Source organism: Sceloporus occidentalis, unplaced genomic scaffold, assembly GCF_023333645.1.
Source record: "Sceloporus occidentalis isolate IW3139 unplaced genomic scaffold, rSceOcc1.0.p SCAF_101, whole genome shotgun sequence".
NCBI lineage: Eukaryota > Metazoa > Chordata > Lepidosauria > Squamata > Phrynosomatidae > Sceloporus > Sceloporus occidentalis.
In genome coordinates, this window is record NW_028317081.1 from 3,343,919 (window position 1) to 3,359,786 (window position 15,868).

The following is a 15,868-nucleotide window of genomic DNA, read 5'->3' on the forward strand; positions in this document are numbered from 1 at the left end:
AGGACTGCACACTGACGTCAGAGGGAGGTGCTCCTGACATCAGTGGGAGGTCCCGATGATGTTGGGGGCGTTCCTGCCGACAGCAATGGGAAACACCCCTATTTAAAGGGAAAATGGGCAGGGAGCCGGGCATGTTAAGACCACGCTCCTGCGACCCAGAGGATTCGGGTCTGGACCCGGAGAAGCGGTGCTTCACCCACAATCTCCGGAGAGTTCCCAGGTATGGTTACAGGGGGAGGAGCAACGGTGCGGTGCCGCTGCTCAATGGGCCGGTTAGAAGGTCACTGATCTTCTCAACTGACACTATGGCATACCGGCCAACTTTTACTCCAGATGTGGGAGGGGATATATAACACTACATTACTCCGCCTACTTTAGGTCCCACCCCGTTCTGTCCCGGGGTGCCTGGAGCTTATTTACCTGCATTTAGGCTGCAAATGTCTCTCAGACATACACAGCTTAACGCAGTGCTTCCTGTGCACATGCATGGTATAACACATTATGCACATGCAGTATGCTGGGACTTATCCGAATTTAACAGGACAGGACCCTGTAAATCAGGACTATAGGCAGATATGCTATGGAGGACTCCACCCTGTCACCACAGCCTCCAGTTAATTTCCGCCAGGTGCCCCAGGATATGACATCATATCACTGCGCTCAGGGACTGAGGGGCAGCTGGTGGTGCAGCCCTGGGTGAGGCCTGCTGTTAATATGTCCCTGACTGGCAGTACTAGAGATAATGGGTCTGATGTTCTATTTAGTAGATTCCCTGCAGAGCTGGAGGACGTCACCGGGTCCCTAAGCATTAACTATAAGCCCAGAGCCCTGCCAATGGCCCAATGACCACACAGCAGTAGCACCTAAGATTAGCATCAAGGGCAGAGCCTGGCACACAGGAGCTATACAGTCTGGAGGGGGAGGAGTCAAAGGCAGTCACGTGACGCCGGCGACCCGCACTGTTTGCAGAGTCTTTCCGGTGCACTAAGTAAACTCCCCAGCTGCTTGTTCTCTCAGTCCCCCTGCCTGCAGCGGCCGGAGCGGGAGGTGCAGGGCTCTGCGGACTTCACTGCCAGCGGCTCTAAGGTTAGTGCACCGCAAGGTCCAGGCAATAACAGAGAGACCCGGGAAGGGGGACGGGAATTACTGCAACCAGGTTACGGTGAATGTAACATCTGGACCCGGGGGTGGGAGATTGAGATCACTATCCGGAGTCGTCTCTATGGGGGGTGCCAAACAGCTGGTCTGCAGCAGATCCTGTATGGGGGTTTCTAGCATTGACTCGTTGGCAGTTTAGGAGCACAGAGAGTGCCGCTGTCTTGGGTAATGTGCTTGTGAAGGCTGCCTCTGCATTAGGGTCACAGTGTTGCCCCCATTAAACTTCCTTTCTGCAGCTCTAATAAACGCACAGCTGTTTTCTGCTTTACGTATCATCCTTAAAAAGTTCTATGCGGAGACGTTGCTTTATCTGATCTCTTTGAGGAGGTAAATAAGGGCAAAACGCTCTGTGCCAAGGGCTTTACTACCCCAGGGGTCATGGCACCAAGGTGACACTTGGCAACATATCGTTCAGTTTGTAGCGCAGACCGATCCAATGTGCAAACCGGCAGACGCACACAGCACCGACTGCCACTGGGCAACAGGTGCCCTGCAGTCACTGGAATCAAGTGTGTGCCCATAGCATGCAGATTGCCGCTTAGGACTGCACAGCCCATTAAAACAATGGCATGTGCAGCCCTTCTAATGCCAGTAGTTAAAGGCGACAGCCCTACAGACAGCTGCAGTGCTGCCCCTGTGTGTGGTATATATGTTTTTATATATTATATATACACATGTGTATAATATATATGTGGTGTGTGTGTGTATATATATATATATATATATATTACACACAATAAGCATGTGACGTGCAGTGGGGCCCCGCTCAGCGCATGCCTGTATTTGGTAGTCTGTATGTATGGAGGGTCGCCTAGTGTCCGATGAATGAGATCCGCCGGCGCGCAGACTGACAGGGAGCTAGCCAATCGGGCGATTGCCGCGTTGCTTGTTTAAAAATAGAAGCTTCACCTCGCTCAATCTGGCCAATCATAAAAGCGAATTCGCTTAGGGGGCGTTTCCTGACGTGGCGACGCAAACTGCTTGACCGTCCCGAGGCACAGCAGGCAGAGGAGGCTGCTGGTAGGTTACACTTGGTTTGTCCTTGAGGGAGTGACGCAGCCTGGGTCGCTAGGCAACTCCCAGGCGGTGTAGGAAGCGCTTGCAAGCCTTCAATGGCACAGGCCTGGCTCAGGTTACCGTTACTGGGTACGGTTAAGCTGGGTACATGTGGGGGGCTGTGTGTATTCTGACTGGTTCAGTGCTGTCAGAGGCATGGCTGCAGAGTCATGAGCTCTAAAACATTGTAAAAAACTTTGTGAATCACACCCGTGCGTATCTGAGGTAGAAGCTGCAGGCCTCATCCTGAACGGACCTAGAGCCAGTGCTGCAGCTGCCTGTGTGTGTGATGATGTCACACGTATGAACAGGTCTGGCCAAAATAACTTTCTCTGCATGGAGAATAGTTGGGGTGAGGGCAATCAACAGAATAGCACGCACCGGGCCTCTGCTGCACGCACCGGGCCTCTGCTGCACGCACCGGGCCTCTGCTGCACGCACCGGGCCTCTGCTGCACGCACCGGAGTGCGTGCGTTGACTGCAGTGCCCCTTTAAGTAGAACTTTCCACCGGTGCCTGGATGTTATCAGTTGTCTCTTTGGCTCGGAGAAAGGAACGCTCTGAGTACGAACGCTCCGCTGGCTGTCGAGTTTTACCTTCAGTAACAGTATTGTTGCCAACCTTTTCCTGGAAAGAGCGTCCCCCCCATGACTGGCTCCATATTTACTTTGCTATTTTTGTTTTCCTGACCTACTGCTCTGAAGAATCACCTTAATAACAACCTTAAAACGCAGGGGCTGCAGACTGTGCGCCCGACCGACCGCCTGTGTCTCCGAGTGAAGGGCGGTTAGGATAGGGTTTGCTACCCCAGTAGAGATACGCTCCGGCCATCGTATGCGCTGTGATGTGTGACCCCTTCACATTTTCGTGGTGTTCTCTTGCTGAGTCCCCTGTCTGCCCCTTTCTCTGCTGCTGGCTATTTTCAGTGCCGGGGCTGTGGTTTCTGCTGACGTGTGATCTATTTGCCTGCAGCCATTACTCGTGGGGCTATCAGGGACCCTCGGATGTCCCTTTATAAGGTTGTAGGCTGCTGGTGGAGAAGAGTTTACGCCGCACGTTACTTCTGTTGTCCGCAACACGCAGCAGAGGAAGAAGCCGTACTGGTAGCCCACCCCAGCAGCAGCTCCGGACCTCGCTTCTTTAACATGCCACCCGTGTGTTTGTTGTACAGATCCATTTTAGTAGAGAGATTATTAAAATTGGCTTTTTTTTTTTTTTAAAGAATGTGATTTTTGGTCATTATTTTGTAAATAATCTTCCCAGAAGCGCGCGTTAAACCTATCCTTACAATATATCATTTCATTTACTGTTTTGTATCCCAAAGACCAGGGTTTTCTTTCAGCGTCTAATTGTCTCCACAGCTACAGAAGCTGAAGAAATGACCCCAAAGTATAATTACTTGTCCCGGTTGGATTTGCGTCTTTTTCAGAAATAACACGGCACGTGAAGTGCGCTTCTTGTTTTCCTTTAGCAGTAAGAAGGGCTGGGCCGTCCCTGAATAATGCATAAGTTAATGCATCAGACCAGAGGAGCCCAACCAAACAAGCCAGGAATTCTGTATACCCCTACCTGAAAACAAGTCCTTCAATAAATGGTATAATCGAGACCCCTGTGCAGCCCTTGAGGGCCGCAGGCTGGGGTTTACGCACCCCTGAATTCTACCATCCAAGTAAGACCATCCAAGCTCCTTCTGCAGAAGATCCTCGCTGTGGTGTTACAGTGAAGTCACGGATTTGAAATCATCTCTCTCTCCTTAGTGAATAAGACCCCACTTTGGGAATTCTTGTACTGTATCAGTTAGGACGGGTGCGCAACTCCAGGTCTTGGAGGCTGTAAACGGGTCACGAGTTCTGCATGTCCTGGGGTGGAAATAAATGGTGTCATTCTGTGGTGTTTGGCCCTGTGTCAGAATACCTCTGGTTGTCAACTTCAAACTTTTGGGTGATTATTAGTATTATAATATTTTTTAGTGAAAAGACAGATAAAACTGGCTGATTGGTTACTACGTGCCGTCAGGCTGTGTGTGTTTGTGCCGCGGGACGTTACCCGGCCGGTCCCACTCGTGTTCTTGGCAGCCGCTCGTCGCTGAACTCGCCGTTACCTAGAAAAATTCCTCTGCCGTAAGTCGGGGCAAACAGTGAAAGCTTTTCTCACGTTACTTGGATTCTTGCCTTTTTTTTTTTTTTCTTTTAAAGTTTAAAAAGTGAAAAAAAAACAAAACCTTGAACCCGCCTGTGCCTTTTAACACTTACAATCCTGGAGATTTCTTCTGTATGGGGAGAATAGAATAGCTAAATCTCCCGTTTTGACTTGGTTAACGTCCATGACGATTAGCTTGGATTTCCGTTAAAGGGACATGTTTGGTAAACGGAGCGCTGGTTGTCGCCGGTTTTGCCCCCGCAGGAACTACGTGTCCAGAAGCTATTTGGGGAGAATTGTCCATAAAAGTTACGAAGTAGCTGTGTTTTGTTATCTTATCGCCTCTAACGGCTGTGAACGGCCCTCGCTTTCCCTTTTCTGTTAATGTTCGCAGTGAATGCGCTGACCTCGTCGCTCTCTCCTTCCTGGCAAATAGTTGTAAAACAGGTCGAAGGCAAAGTGACCTTGTTCCAAGTGGAGCTATAACAGAAAGGTTTGCGCATGTACAGCTGGCGTAGTATCACACTTTTGCCCTGCGTAATGACGCCCGAATCATGCCGTGGTTTAGGTAAATTTTAGGTGGCTTTTGCCCTCGATGCCGGCCAATTTTATTTTATGATGGAGTTCGATGCTTGTAGCTTTGTGTAAATTGGTGCATGCAATGTGTTTAATAAAGTTGGATAACTGATTGAAACCAGGAAGTGTAAGTATCCAGACTTCCTATACCTTCTCATTGGCACTTAATGATGACACCGAAGCCTATCCAAGGACTCGACAAACCTTGGGCGCCAGGTCACCATGGCGACTAGAAAGCAGTTCCTTGTGCCAACGGGTTTGCTGGGCTGCCATCATGAATCCGGTGTAGCAGGTGACATGAGGTGCTCAGCCGGCTCACAATGCCCGCTACACGACCCCACTGGCTGCCTCACCGGCCACCCTCAGGAAAGCATAGTGTGCCGGATTCATTATGGCAGAAGATAGGCAGCGGTGTGGCAGGTGAGATAGTGTAGTGTGTGTACTAGAGCCCTGCGCAGGACTGTCTTTTCTTTTTTTTTTTTTTTTTTTCTTTCACCAGCTCCCGCCACATGTGTTCCACTCCCGCCCGCTCCCTTACCTGCAGATTTCCCGTGCGGTCTCGCAAGGCTGCCTTCGAGTTGCTCCCTCACAGCGTCTCTTCTCTTTTTCCGCCCAGAAACACAGCGGAGTCATAGGAAGTGCAGTCCCATGAAGTGCAGTGTGTACTGTAGTGTGTACTGTAGTGTGTACTGTAGTGTGTACTGTAGTGTGTACTGTAGTGTGTACTGTAGTGTCATTGTGAGTCTGTATACTGTGTGTAGTGCTAGCGTGTATGGTGTTTCTTACAGTATGTCATATGGTGTTAGAGTGTATTTATTGGTGTATAGTGTTGGCATTTGTGTACATGAGTGCAGAATGTTAGCGTGTGTCTGTTACTGTATGGTGTTAGTGTGTCTAAATGTATGTTAGTGGATGGCAGGGCTCAACGAACCCCAGGAACCAGGTTAGCTAATATATAAAAATAACATGATTTGGGAAGAAAAGAAAGAGCTGGCTCCTAGATCCAAGCCAAATTTGTCGACCCTAGCCTGTCATATGTATGTTGGCAAAATATCCGTGTTCAGCTAACATACATGTCATTGGCTGCCGGTACTCATTGATTTTAATCATTGACTAGAATGGGAGTTTAGTTGAGGGCACGCACAGGTATACTGGTGAATGCTGCCTGCTTTAGGTGGAGGCGACTGGGGAGGGATTAGGTGAGACTCACTCCAGCAGCTAAAGTATGTATGTCTGCATGCAGCGGAACGCGTTGGGGTTCATGCCACTCCAGTTACTTGAAAACAGGGTTGGCGAGCTCCTCAAACCATCACCTCCTTATTAGTTGATGTGCTTTGTCTTCTGTAAGCTTTGGGCGTCTTCTAATAATACAGAAGGATACCACTAAATCAGAATGAGATGTCATCGTGCCAATATACATTCCCACGATGCACCTCAATGCTTTCGCCTGCTCCCGATAAAATGCATCCAATCCTCATGATCAGTGTTTGTTCTCCCGAGAGATCTCTGACCACACGCTGCATTGTCTGGTGGCAGGTGGACTGTAAGCTTTATCTGCAGCGTAGACCTGTCCATCTCTTTGCAATGCCTTCTTTCATAAATACGAGGACTCCGTCGAAGAATATTTCGGCCTTTTGCGGTGAGGCGTGGGTTAGTTGAATGGTGTGATAATCCATACTGCTGTGCTGTTTCTCTGCAGGTTGGAATTGCGAAGCGTCGAGGCCGTAAGATCCGGACACCATGGCTGGCCTCCTGAGATCAGTGGCAACCAGCTGCTCAAGTCCCCTGTTCAGCAGTGTTATTTCCCTGAAGGTTCAGACTGTGAAGACACCATGCCTGCGCATGTTCCGCACTCACCGAGTGCTTTGGTGCCAGCAGCCCGTAAAACCAGGTAACCTCAATGTGTGCGACCGCTTGTCTGCGTTCAGGCCATGACACCCAAGCCTATGCTATGTATGACAAAACCATTTTTATTTCATTGACTTTTTAGCATTTATACTTATTTTTTTTTTTTTTTTTTTTTATATCAAGCTAATTTAGCACATCTGTTCTCATGCTAGAAAACCGGGCCGAATGTATAAACAGTAACTTTTATCAAAGTTTGAAAAGTGATTTTGTTCCAGTGGAATGGCCCAATCAGCAATAACATGCCATCGGTTGCTATGGTGACACTTTTAAAACTGCTAGAATCGTAATGGTTGGGGTGAAGCAGCGGTACGTTTAGGTGTATGTTTACTATACTATTAGCGCTCGGGTGAGTTTAGAGTTTCCACTGTGTCTTTTCTGTGCTGTAAGAAGCGGTTGCGTCTATACAAAGAATGGCAGGGCTGGCAATTCAATTTTTTCTGTGTTCTGCTGCCCTCTGCTGTCCACGAGCGGAACAGTTTTCTCCAAGGTCCCTGTACATATAGAAGGACTTGTCTTTTGTTAAATTTGTTTTGTATATTCCATACATTCTGAAATACCATAACTCTTTTAAACTCTATATTTGTGTGTCTATATGTTTATATTTATTCACACATACATAATATATTGTATGTCAGAGTGTGATAATCCATGACTCTTTAAATTGTATGATAGGTCAAAAGAAGCAAGAGCTCCTCATTCAAATTCTTATCCTGCAACTTCTTTGTAACCTACCAACACAAAAAAATTGACAGCACCCTCAAGTGAGGGCTGGCAACTCTTGGCCTGTGGGGCAAGTACAAGCAGGTGGCCCTCTTGCTCTCCATCTCTTTGTATAGGCCCCTCTCTCTTCCCTTGTGCTCGCACAGTGCCACGTAATGCAGGGTTACTCTGATCCGAGGATAACAAAGCAAGAATTCCGCACATACCCAGCCAACATAGTTAAAAAAAAACAAAAAAACACACCTGTCTAAGGCATAAATATTGGGGATTCCATCATGCTATATGGCCATATCTCGAAGCCCGAGTTTGGCGAGTGCTATCTAATTGTCATGGCTATATTGCTTACAGAGGAGATGAATCAGTGGGACTGCATTGTATTATAACCCAGTGAGACTCCCATGAAACTTAAATCCCTCTGTGAGCACTATAATAACCCATGTGTGGCACATTCGCCAAAAGCAATGTAGTGTAAAGGAGTCCCCAATTTTTATGTCTTAGTTGGTTTTTCAAATGGTATGTTTGGATTCTTGCTTGTTTTGAATTTATTAGTCACTATCATTCTAGCAGCAACCTGGGAATCTGTGTATTTGTTTTCCTGTATATTCTCTCTCTCATTCTCTCTCTCTCTCATTCGCTCTCTCTCTCTCTCACTCTCTCTTTCTCTCTCTCTCTCTTTCTCTCTCTCTCTCTCTCATTCTCTCTCTCTCTCTCTCTCTCTCTCTCTCTCTCTCTCTCTCATTCGCTCTCACTCTCTCTTTCTCTCTCTCTCTCTCTCTCATTCTCTCTCTCTCTCTCTCTCATTCTCTCTCTCTCTCTCTCTCATTCTCTCTCTCTCTCTCTCTCTCTCTCATTCTCTCTCTCTCTCTCTCTCTCATTCTCTCTCTCTCTCATTCTCTCTCTCTCATTCTCTCTCTCTCTCTCTCTCTCATTCTCTCTCTCTCTCTATAGAATTATAAAATTATAATTTTTTTAATTTTTAACCACTTTTATTTGAACATTCGTTTCCCGGAGCTAAGGGATATAGCCAGAACCAGGAAAATCTTCCTAGGACCATTATACCTAGTCCACCTAACATTAAAGTTCACATTTTGCAGGTGGCGTTCTTCTAGCATCTATAATCCCAGAATTGTCCGTCGGGCTGCCAGATGCTTGAGTGTTTTGAAAATTAGATTCCAGTGTCCATTGGTGTCGAGCCCTAAACTACACAGGCTCATTTATGGCGTCTTGACCATGACAAAACGTATTTAATTAAACTCTTAGTTATTTTATTGACGTTTCCTCTTGAGGTCATTAGTTTAACGGGCCATTTTCCAAGCCTCCGCACTCGATGGTCCAGTTATGAGTTTTTGCCGTTTACTGCTGTTTCCACCTTACGGTAACGGGCAACTCCAGCAGGACAAACCTATTTTGGGTTGAAAATGGCATCCTGTGACAACACCACATTGAAATTCCCTGCCGATGATTGCGTGTGACGTTTCTAACACCGCTCATGACTTAAAACTGTTTTCTGGCGCTTTTGGTCTCATATTCTTTCTCTTTCCAGGGATTCCGTACAAACAGCTGACAGTGGGCGTCCCCAAGGAGATCTTCCAGAACGAGAGACGAGTGGCGCTGTCACCTGCAGGGGTACAGGCTCTGGTCAAACAAGGTTTCAATGTTGTGGTGGAAGCGGGCGCAGGTGATGCATCCAAATTCTCAGATGACCAATACAGAGAAGCTGGTGCTGTAATCCAGGGGACCAAGGAAGTGCTGGGGTCAGACCTGGTCCTGAAGGTAAAAAATATTATTTTTCTTAATATAACATCATTATTATCCCTGGAAGAGACTATATTGTCTCAGTTCCCTGAGATCTAGTTATTAAAATGTGTTGCCTAATTTTTTTTATTTTTTTTTTAATGCAATACTGTTCAAAAGTTTGGGGTCATGAAAAACAAGGAAAATGTCTGGCTGTAACATAATTGCTAAAGGGTTTTCTAGTGATCAATTGGCCTATAAACTTGGATTAGCGAACATGACCTGGTAGTGCGTGTACTGAGAATTAAAAAGTGGAAATGTATTATAAAATGTATCTGCGTTTTGGTGTGTGTATATATATATATATATATATATATATATATATATATATATATATATATATATATATATATTTATTTTGTTTTTTCTTTGCTCTCCTTGCCTTCCTTTGTAAATTTATGTGTCATGGAAATTGTGTGCACTTCCACCAGCTTGCTGTTTGACCCCCGTCATAGGTTTGACCCCCATCAGTGTTGTTTCTCATTTCTGAGCTTTACTCTCGCACCGAACCGCTTGCCTTGTTCCCTAATCCACTGGATTTTTCTAGGTGCGGGCGCCCATGTTAAATCCGCTGCTGGGAGTGCATGAAGTGGACCTCTTCAAACCTTCGTCTACCCTCATCAGCTTCATTTACCCTGCACAAAACGCAGAGCTGCTCAACAAACTTGCAGAGAAAAAGGCAACTGTATTGGCCATGGACCAGGTGCCACGTGTTACAATCGCTCAGGGATATGATGCGCTGAGCTCCATGGCAAACATTGCAGGGTAGGTAACTTCTGTGTTCTTCTCGCCAGCCATAACTTAAACAGGGATTATCTTCCAGCTGCCTATAGAAGAACATTTTTATCTTGAGGTTGTTGCTTTGTTCTGCTTGAATGGATACAAGCAAATACATTGGTACAAGGCCAGACCCATGTGGTTAATGTGCTAATAGTGAGAAATACGTATGAATCAGCAAAAGCCTGACTATACTTATCTCAGAAATTCAGTGTGCCGTGTACAGTATGGCTGACACAATCTGATCTCATGTGGCAGCCTCTGTATTATATAAATAGTAAAATAACCCTGTTTACCCTCAGTATGTGATTTGTGTTTTGTGACACGGCAGCCTGTCTGGGTACTAGATAGGCTAACGGGCTGTATCTCTGAAACTGATAGTAAAACATTCATATGTACAGAAAAAAACTGATAAGGCTCGGGGCCAAAGAAATGTCAGTAGCTACATGTAAAGATGAGACTTTACCCTTCTGTTGGACACGGAAGCAATGAGTTTTAGTGTTGCTGCTTAAAAGGTTTAACTCCTTCAGTGCCCTTGGGACATCCCTGTACGTCCTTAAAACCTTTTACAAGAAGCCCATTAGGACTTACAGGTACGCTACCCAGGAGATCAGGCTGTCAATGGACTGCGAGCGCGCAGGTACACCGTCATTCAAGGAATGCCTGCTCACTGGTAGGGGTCACTGCTGACACCCACTGGAAGTTCACTTGTCCACAGGAGTGTCTCAGCAGGGTCTTTCTAGACTCTCCCATTGTGCCCCCTGATGACTAATCGTAATTATTGCAATTGGCATTGCAGGAGCTATGGAGCCCTGCTTGCTGATCATATCATGATCATCACAAACTGATCAGGAGGAGGAGGAGGAGAATGAAAAATAAGTTTCCCCCTTCCAAAAAAATGGAAAACAAAAATTAAAGGGAAAAAAATGATTGGGTGCCTACTGATGTCGCATTATTTACTCGCATAAAAAATGTATGCGAGATCCCCAGAGGGGGCTTGAGCACTGGGAAGAGTACAAAAAGAATAAAATATAAATATTTTTTCAAATTTATATAAAAAGTGCCCCTTTGCCCTTCCATTATAAGTATAAAAAACACAATCCAATAGAATAGCATTAAACTGTAATGTGGGGTACAATATAAAGCATGTATGTGGGCCTCTGGAACATAAAATGTATTTGGGCTATGACTGTAATCAGTAGATCTTCCTGAACATATATTGGGTCATTGTTGGGCTGTGACACGGTATAGAAGAAAATTTAAGCAAGATTGCAAAAATTAGATTTTTATCTGTTATCACTGATAATTGTTTTATGTATGTCTATGATTTTAAAAGAAGGTCCTACTCCTCCTGAAGAAAAGGATGTAACATTTTAGCAGGTTCATCCAATATGAAAGAGGAATTATGGCTTAACAGACGTATATTAAAAATGACTAAAAATATTTTGGTCCTTTTGACTATGAAAAGCCCCGGGTCTGAAGGGGTTAAGAAAGTGTGTGTGTGTGTGTGTGTGTGTGTTTTTTTTTTTTTCTTCTCTAATCTATTTATTGATCTAAAATGAGTGTGAACTTCTACTCTGGTTTTAGCGATGCTAATGAACGATCTTTTATGTAGAAGTTACGCCTATCATCCGTGTATTTAGTACCCCGGATGCGAGGATACCTTCCTTCGTTCTATCGCTGTAAGGACGGCTATGAGAGGATTGTCGTCTACAAAAATTGATCAGCTTGAGGGATGGATTTGTTGCGTCTTCGTTGTATTAAATGACTCTCCCTCTCTTTCCTGCCCTGCAGCTACAAAGCGGTTGTTTTGGCAGCAAACAACTTTGGGCGTTTTTTCACCGGTCAGATCACGGCAGCTGGCAAGGTCCCGCCGGCAAAAGTAAGCTTTTTGTATACATTGTACAGCCAACACACTGTATTTGCAGCATGCTCACACTGTTTGGTAGGCCTCATATTATACATTTGTATTATTTGAGCCTGAGACTAGCTTAGCGCACCGACATTTTTTCTTTTCCCTGTTTGCACATATTTGAGGTTGTTGGCTCCTCATCAGTCTGGTTGCAGCTTGCTGTCCAGGGGTTAAATGGGAGGAGGTTTAATTGCACCTCCCCCAACACATTAATCTGGTTTTGGTAGCAGTATAAACTGCTTTGTGTGCCCACTATGTAGGAGGTGAGAGTAGGTTCTGACCCTATTGAGAGTGTGCCTTGACGTGGCGGGTGAGCTTAATTATGCTTTGGCCAATTCATATAACCAAAACCTCTCATTTATATTATGTTTATATATTTGTTGCCAACTTTATTAGGGTGAGAAGCGCAGACAGTATTTTGTTTTTTTGTAAGCTTTTACAAAAACCTATGGGAATTGTGCAACGTACGACACGTGCGTGAACTTGTATACAAAACCATACTTTCTCACTCCAGGGGGAAGCTTAACTATAAATTCCTCTGTTTTTAACTACATATACCTTGTGTATCTAAAGTGGTTAAGATGGCTGCTCCATGTGGAATGCTCAGAATGTGGGATTCTAATACTTCTATATTATATATTGCTTCTTGAGTTTGTAAACACCTTTACGTAGGTTTATTTAGCAAACTGTGAAACAGAATTATGGAAGAGAGTGACTGATTCCTGCCAAAGGCATGTTTCGTGTGGCCAGCAGATGGCGCTGTTGTTCCAAGAAGCATTTTCCGATTTCACAACATGCCTGAGATGGTCCGGAGGGATGTTCTCGGCTCTCGTGGACGGACTCTTCTGGAAAGACACAAGGGATCTTTCTGCACAAGTCATTCTAAGTATATCTGATGTGTCCTGTATTAGGATTTCATTGCAGATATACTTGATTTGTATTGATCGTTTTGTCATTCCTTTAAAGAGGCTTTCAGTGGCCATAGCTGTCACTTTACACTTAAGTGCACACAAATAAACCTATGTATTGTGTACAGATTTAAATTGATAATATACCCGCATTGAATGTATACCATGGGAGCATCCGTGTTATGTTCCTGCGCTGAGAGTTCTCCACCCTGTTACGTTACTGATTATTGATGGTCGGTTCAGGAAGATTTTGGAAGAATGAAAAGGAGAAGAGAGACCCTTCTAGGAATGAAAATTGGATGCTTAATGCTAGTTTTGCCTCATTGAGACGGATTTCTGCTTCCCTGAATGAAACCTGTGAACAAAACATTGGCTGTAGGTTTTCAGGAAATACAGTAAAGCTAAACGCTGTGATGGTGATATTATGACCGTGGTGTGTATACCGTCTAGATACCAGCCACCTATTCTGAAACACAAATGGTCATCATTATGAACCATTACCAAAAAAAGTCCTTGTTATCCCTGTCTGTTTAGAAAGGATAAGTTAGTGATCACCTGCAGGTACTTCTTGGTCTGTGGATTAAAAAAAGGAAATGTATGTTGATTTGTTTCATCTCGCTAATTTAAATAAACATCCTATTTAGTGTCTGGGAGGAATCTGTGGCTTTCACGTTCAATTGTGGAAATAGTCTCGCAGATACTTTAATCTCTGGAAAACTATAAAAAATAAAATGATGTGAAGTTAGAATTCTCTATCCTACACTTAATAGTTCTGTATACCTAATAATAAAATGAATCTGTATGAGAAACCCACCTTCTCTTTATGCTAAGAGAACTGTGATCTTAACTAGTTGTTCTCTCTATTTAATTTTTTTTTAATTATCTTTTTTTTTTTTTCCTCCCCATGAAAGCCACATATTCCTAAATAGGGGACTGGGTTCATCACCGGGAATTAGGTACATTTACATTGCCGGTAAACTCTGCGTCAGGTAAAATAAGTCTACGTATTCCAACAGTGACATGGATTGAGAAACAAAACTCTAGCGCTGCCTCATTGATGTCTTACCTTTGTGTAAAAACTCTACAATGGAGGAGCCAGAATGGTCACCAGCTTTAGTTTTATATTATAGGGAATCACAGTCTACAATTAGGATCAGTAAGAGGACCTTGCCGATTCGTAATACTGACGTTGCGTGTTTATCGCCCCCTTTAGGTCCTTATCATCGGAGGTGGTGTTGCTGGACTGGCTGCCGCAGGAGCTGCTAAGTCTATGGGGGCGATCGTCCGTGGCTTCGACACCAGGTATGTCGCGGATTGTAAACCCTTGTTTTCCGCTTCTTATTTGTAACCTTGAAGCATGCGCATGTTGGTGAGTACAGGTGGGCCAGGTGTGCATTACTTGGAGCTTCACTTCTGTTTCTATCGTTTCTATCTGACGAGTGTGTTATAAATGGGGAAGTCTCCTAAATTCTGCACAGATGTGTCCTGCGGTGATGTGTGTAAATTATTTAGTTTTAAGAAAAAAGACAGAACACAATTTAACGCTGAGCAATTTATGAAATGACAGCTCAGAGTCTTGTAGTTGGGTGAGTTACTATAATCTTTAAAGTCAGGAACTGAACATGCAGAAGGAAGGAAAAAAATTACCGTCTGTGGTTCACCGGTCTCCCCCTAGGGCCGTAAACTGTACTCCAGATCTGAAGCAGAACCGCCTAGTAATCTGTTCTCAGCAAATTGGGCTCATTAATCATTCCTAAAACCTGATGTGGTTTGTGGTCTCCAGGATCAGTTCCGTGTTCTGTTTTAGCTCACGAAGACATTCTGTGGTGATGGAGCAGCGTGAACCATTCTGTCGTGTTTAATCCACAGGGCTGCCGCACTGGAACAATTTAAGTCCCTCGGAGCTGAGCCTCTCGAGGTGGATCTGAAGGAGTCCGGAGAGGGCCAGGGCGGTTACGCCAAAGAAATGTCCAAAGAGTTCATTGAAGCAGAGATGAAGCTGTTTGCCAAGCAGTGCCAAGATGTGGACATCATCATCACGACAGCTCTGATTCCCGGTATATGCTGGTGGATACTGTACTCTTTAGCGTCCAGGCAGCCTCCCTAGTATTATTCATATTAAAGTACTTTTAATACGCGTTCATCACAACACTCCATTTATGCTCTGGTTTTCATGCCACTGATTGGCTGCTTATGGAATGTATAATTAATTCCTGTGTAAGGTTGTTTGTGGCATCAGACGGTCGCTTTAAATGGAGATTGAAGCTTCAGCACAAATTTAAACAATATTGAAGACAATGTCGGCTTACTGTTTAATATCCACGTATGGATTATCAATCAAATAAGAGACTTGACTCTTTAATTCGCTGTTCCCTTAAATGAACGCTCGAACCTCCTCTGCTTGCATAAAGGGATAGTTTACGTAATCTGCTGAATTGTGTAAAATACTGATTTTTTAAATGTATTGTATTTAGGTAAAAGAGCTCCCGTATTGTTCCGTAAAGACATGATTGATCTGATGAAGGAGGGCTCCGTTGTGGTTGACCTGGCTTCTGAGGCAGGAGGAAACATTGAAACAACTAAGCCTGGAGAACTCTATGTTTACAAGGTAACGTTTAATTACACACCTAGTGTAGGGAAATCCCAATGTTTTATTTTACCTCTTTATCATACGGGAATCCGCTTCAACCCACCATGGTGCTCACTCTTAAGATCTCCTTAGGGTGATCAAACATCACTCTGATAACGAATAACCGAGACCCCCCATCTTTATTCTTAAGATTCCTTTTTTAAGGTTTTCTTTGACTTTAATTCCTAAAAAACTTCTTTTTTTTTAAATTTATTTTTGCAAACAAATTTAATAACCACAGAAGGTCCGCAGATCAGTTTGACTAATATTAGCTGGGCTGGGTTTTGAAAGA

At 44.5% G+C, this 15,868-nt stretch overlaps 1 protein-coding gene across 1 annotated transcript in view; it reads left to right on the forward strand.

The window, feature by feature from the left end:
* Positions 1–6,668: 6,668 nt before the first annotated feature.
* Positions 6,669–15,868, forward strand: part of LOC149283998 (NAD(P) transhydrogenase, mitochondrial-like) — a 38,242-nt gene continuing 29,042 nt past the window's right edge. Inside the window, exons 1-7 of the mRNA XM_089497276.1 lie at positions 6,669–6,819; positions 9,100–9,329; positions 9,898–10,115; positions 11,922–12,009; positions 14,161–14,249; positions 14,817–15,004; positions 15,422–15,555. Coding sequence (XP_089353402.1) covers positions 6,669–6,819; positions 9,100–9,329; positions 9,898–10,115; positions 11,922–12,009; positions 14,161–14,249; positions 14,817–15,004; positions 15,422–15,555 — 1,098 coding nt within the window. The remainder of the gene's footprint in view (positions 6,820–9,099; positions 9,330–9,897; positions 10,116–11,921; positions 12,010–14,160; positions 14,250–14,816; positions 15,005–15,421; positions 15,556–15,868) is intronic.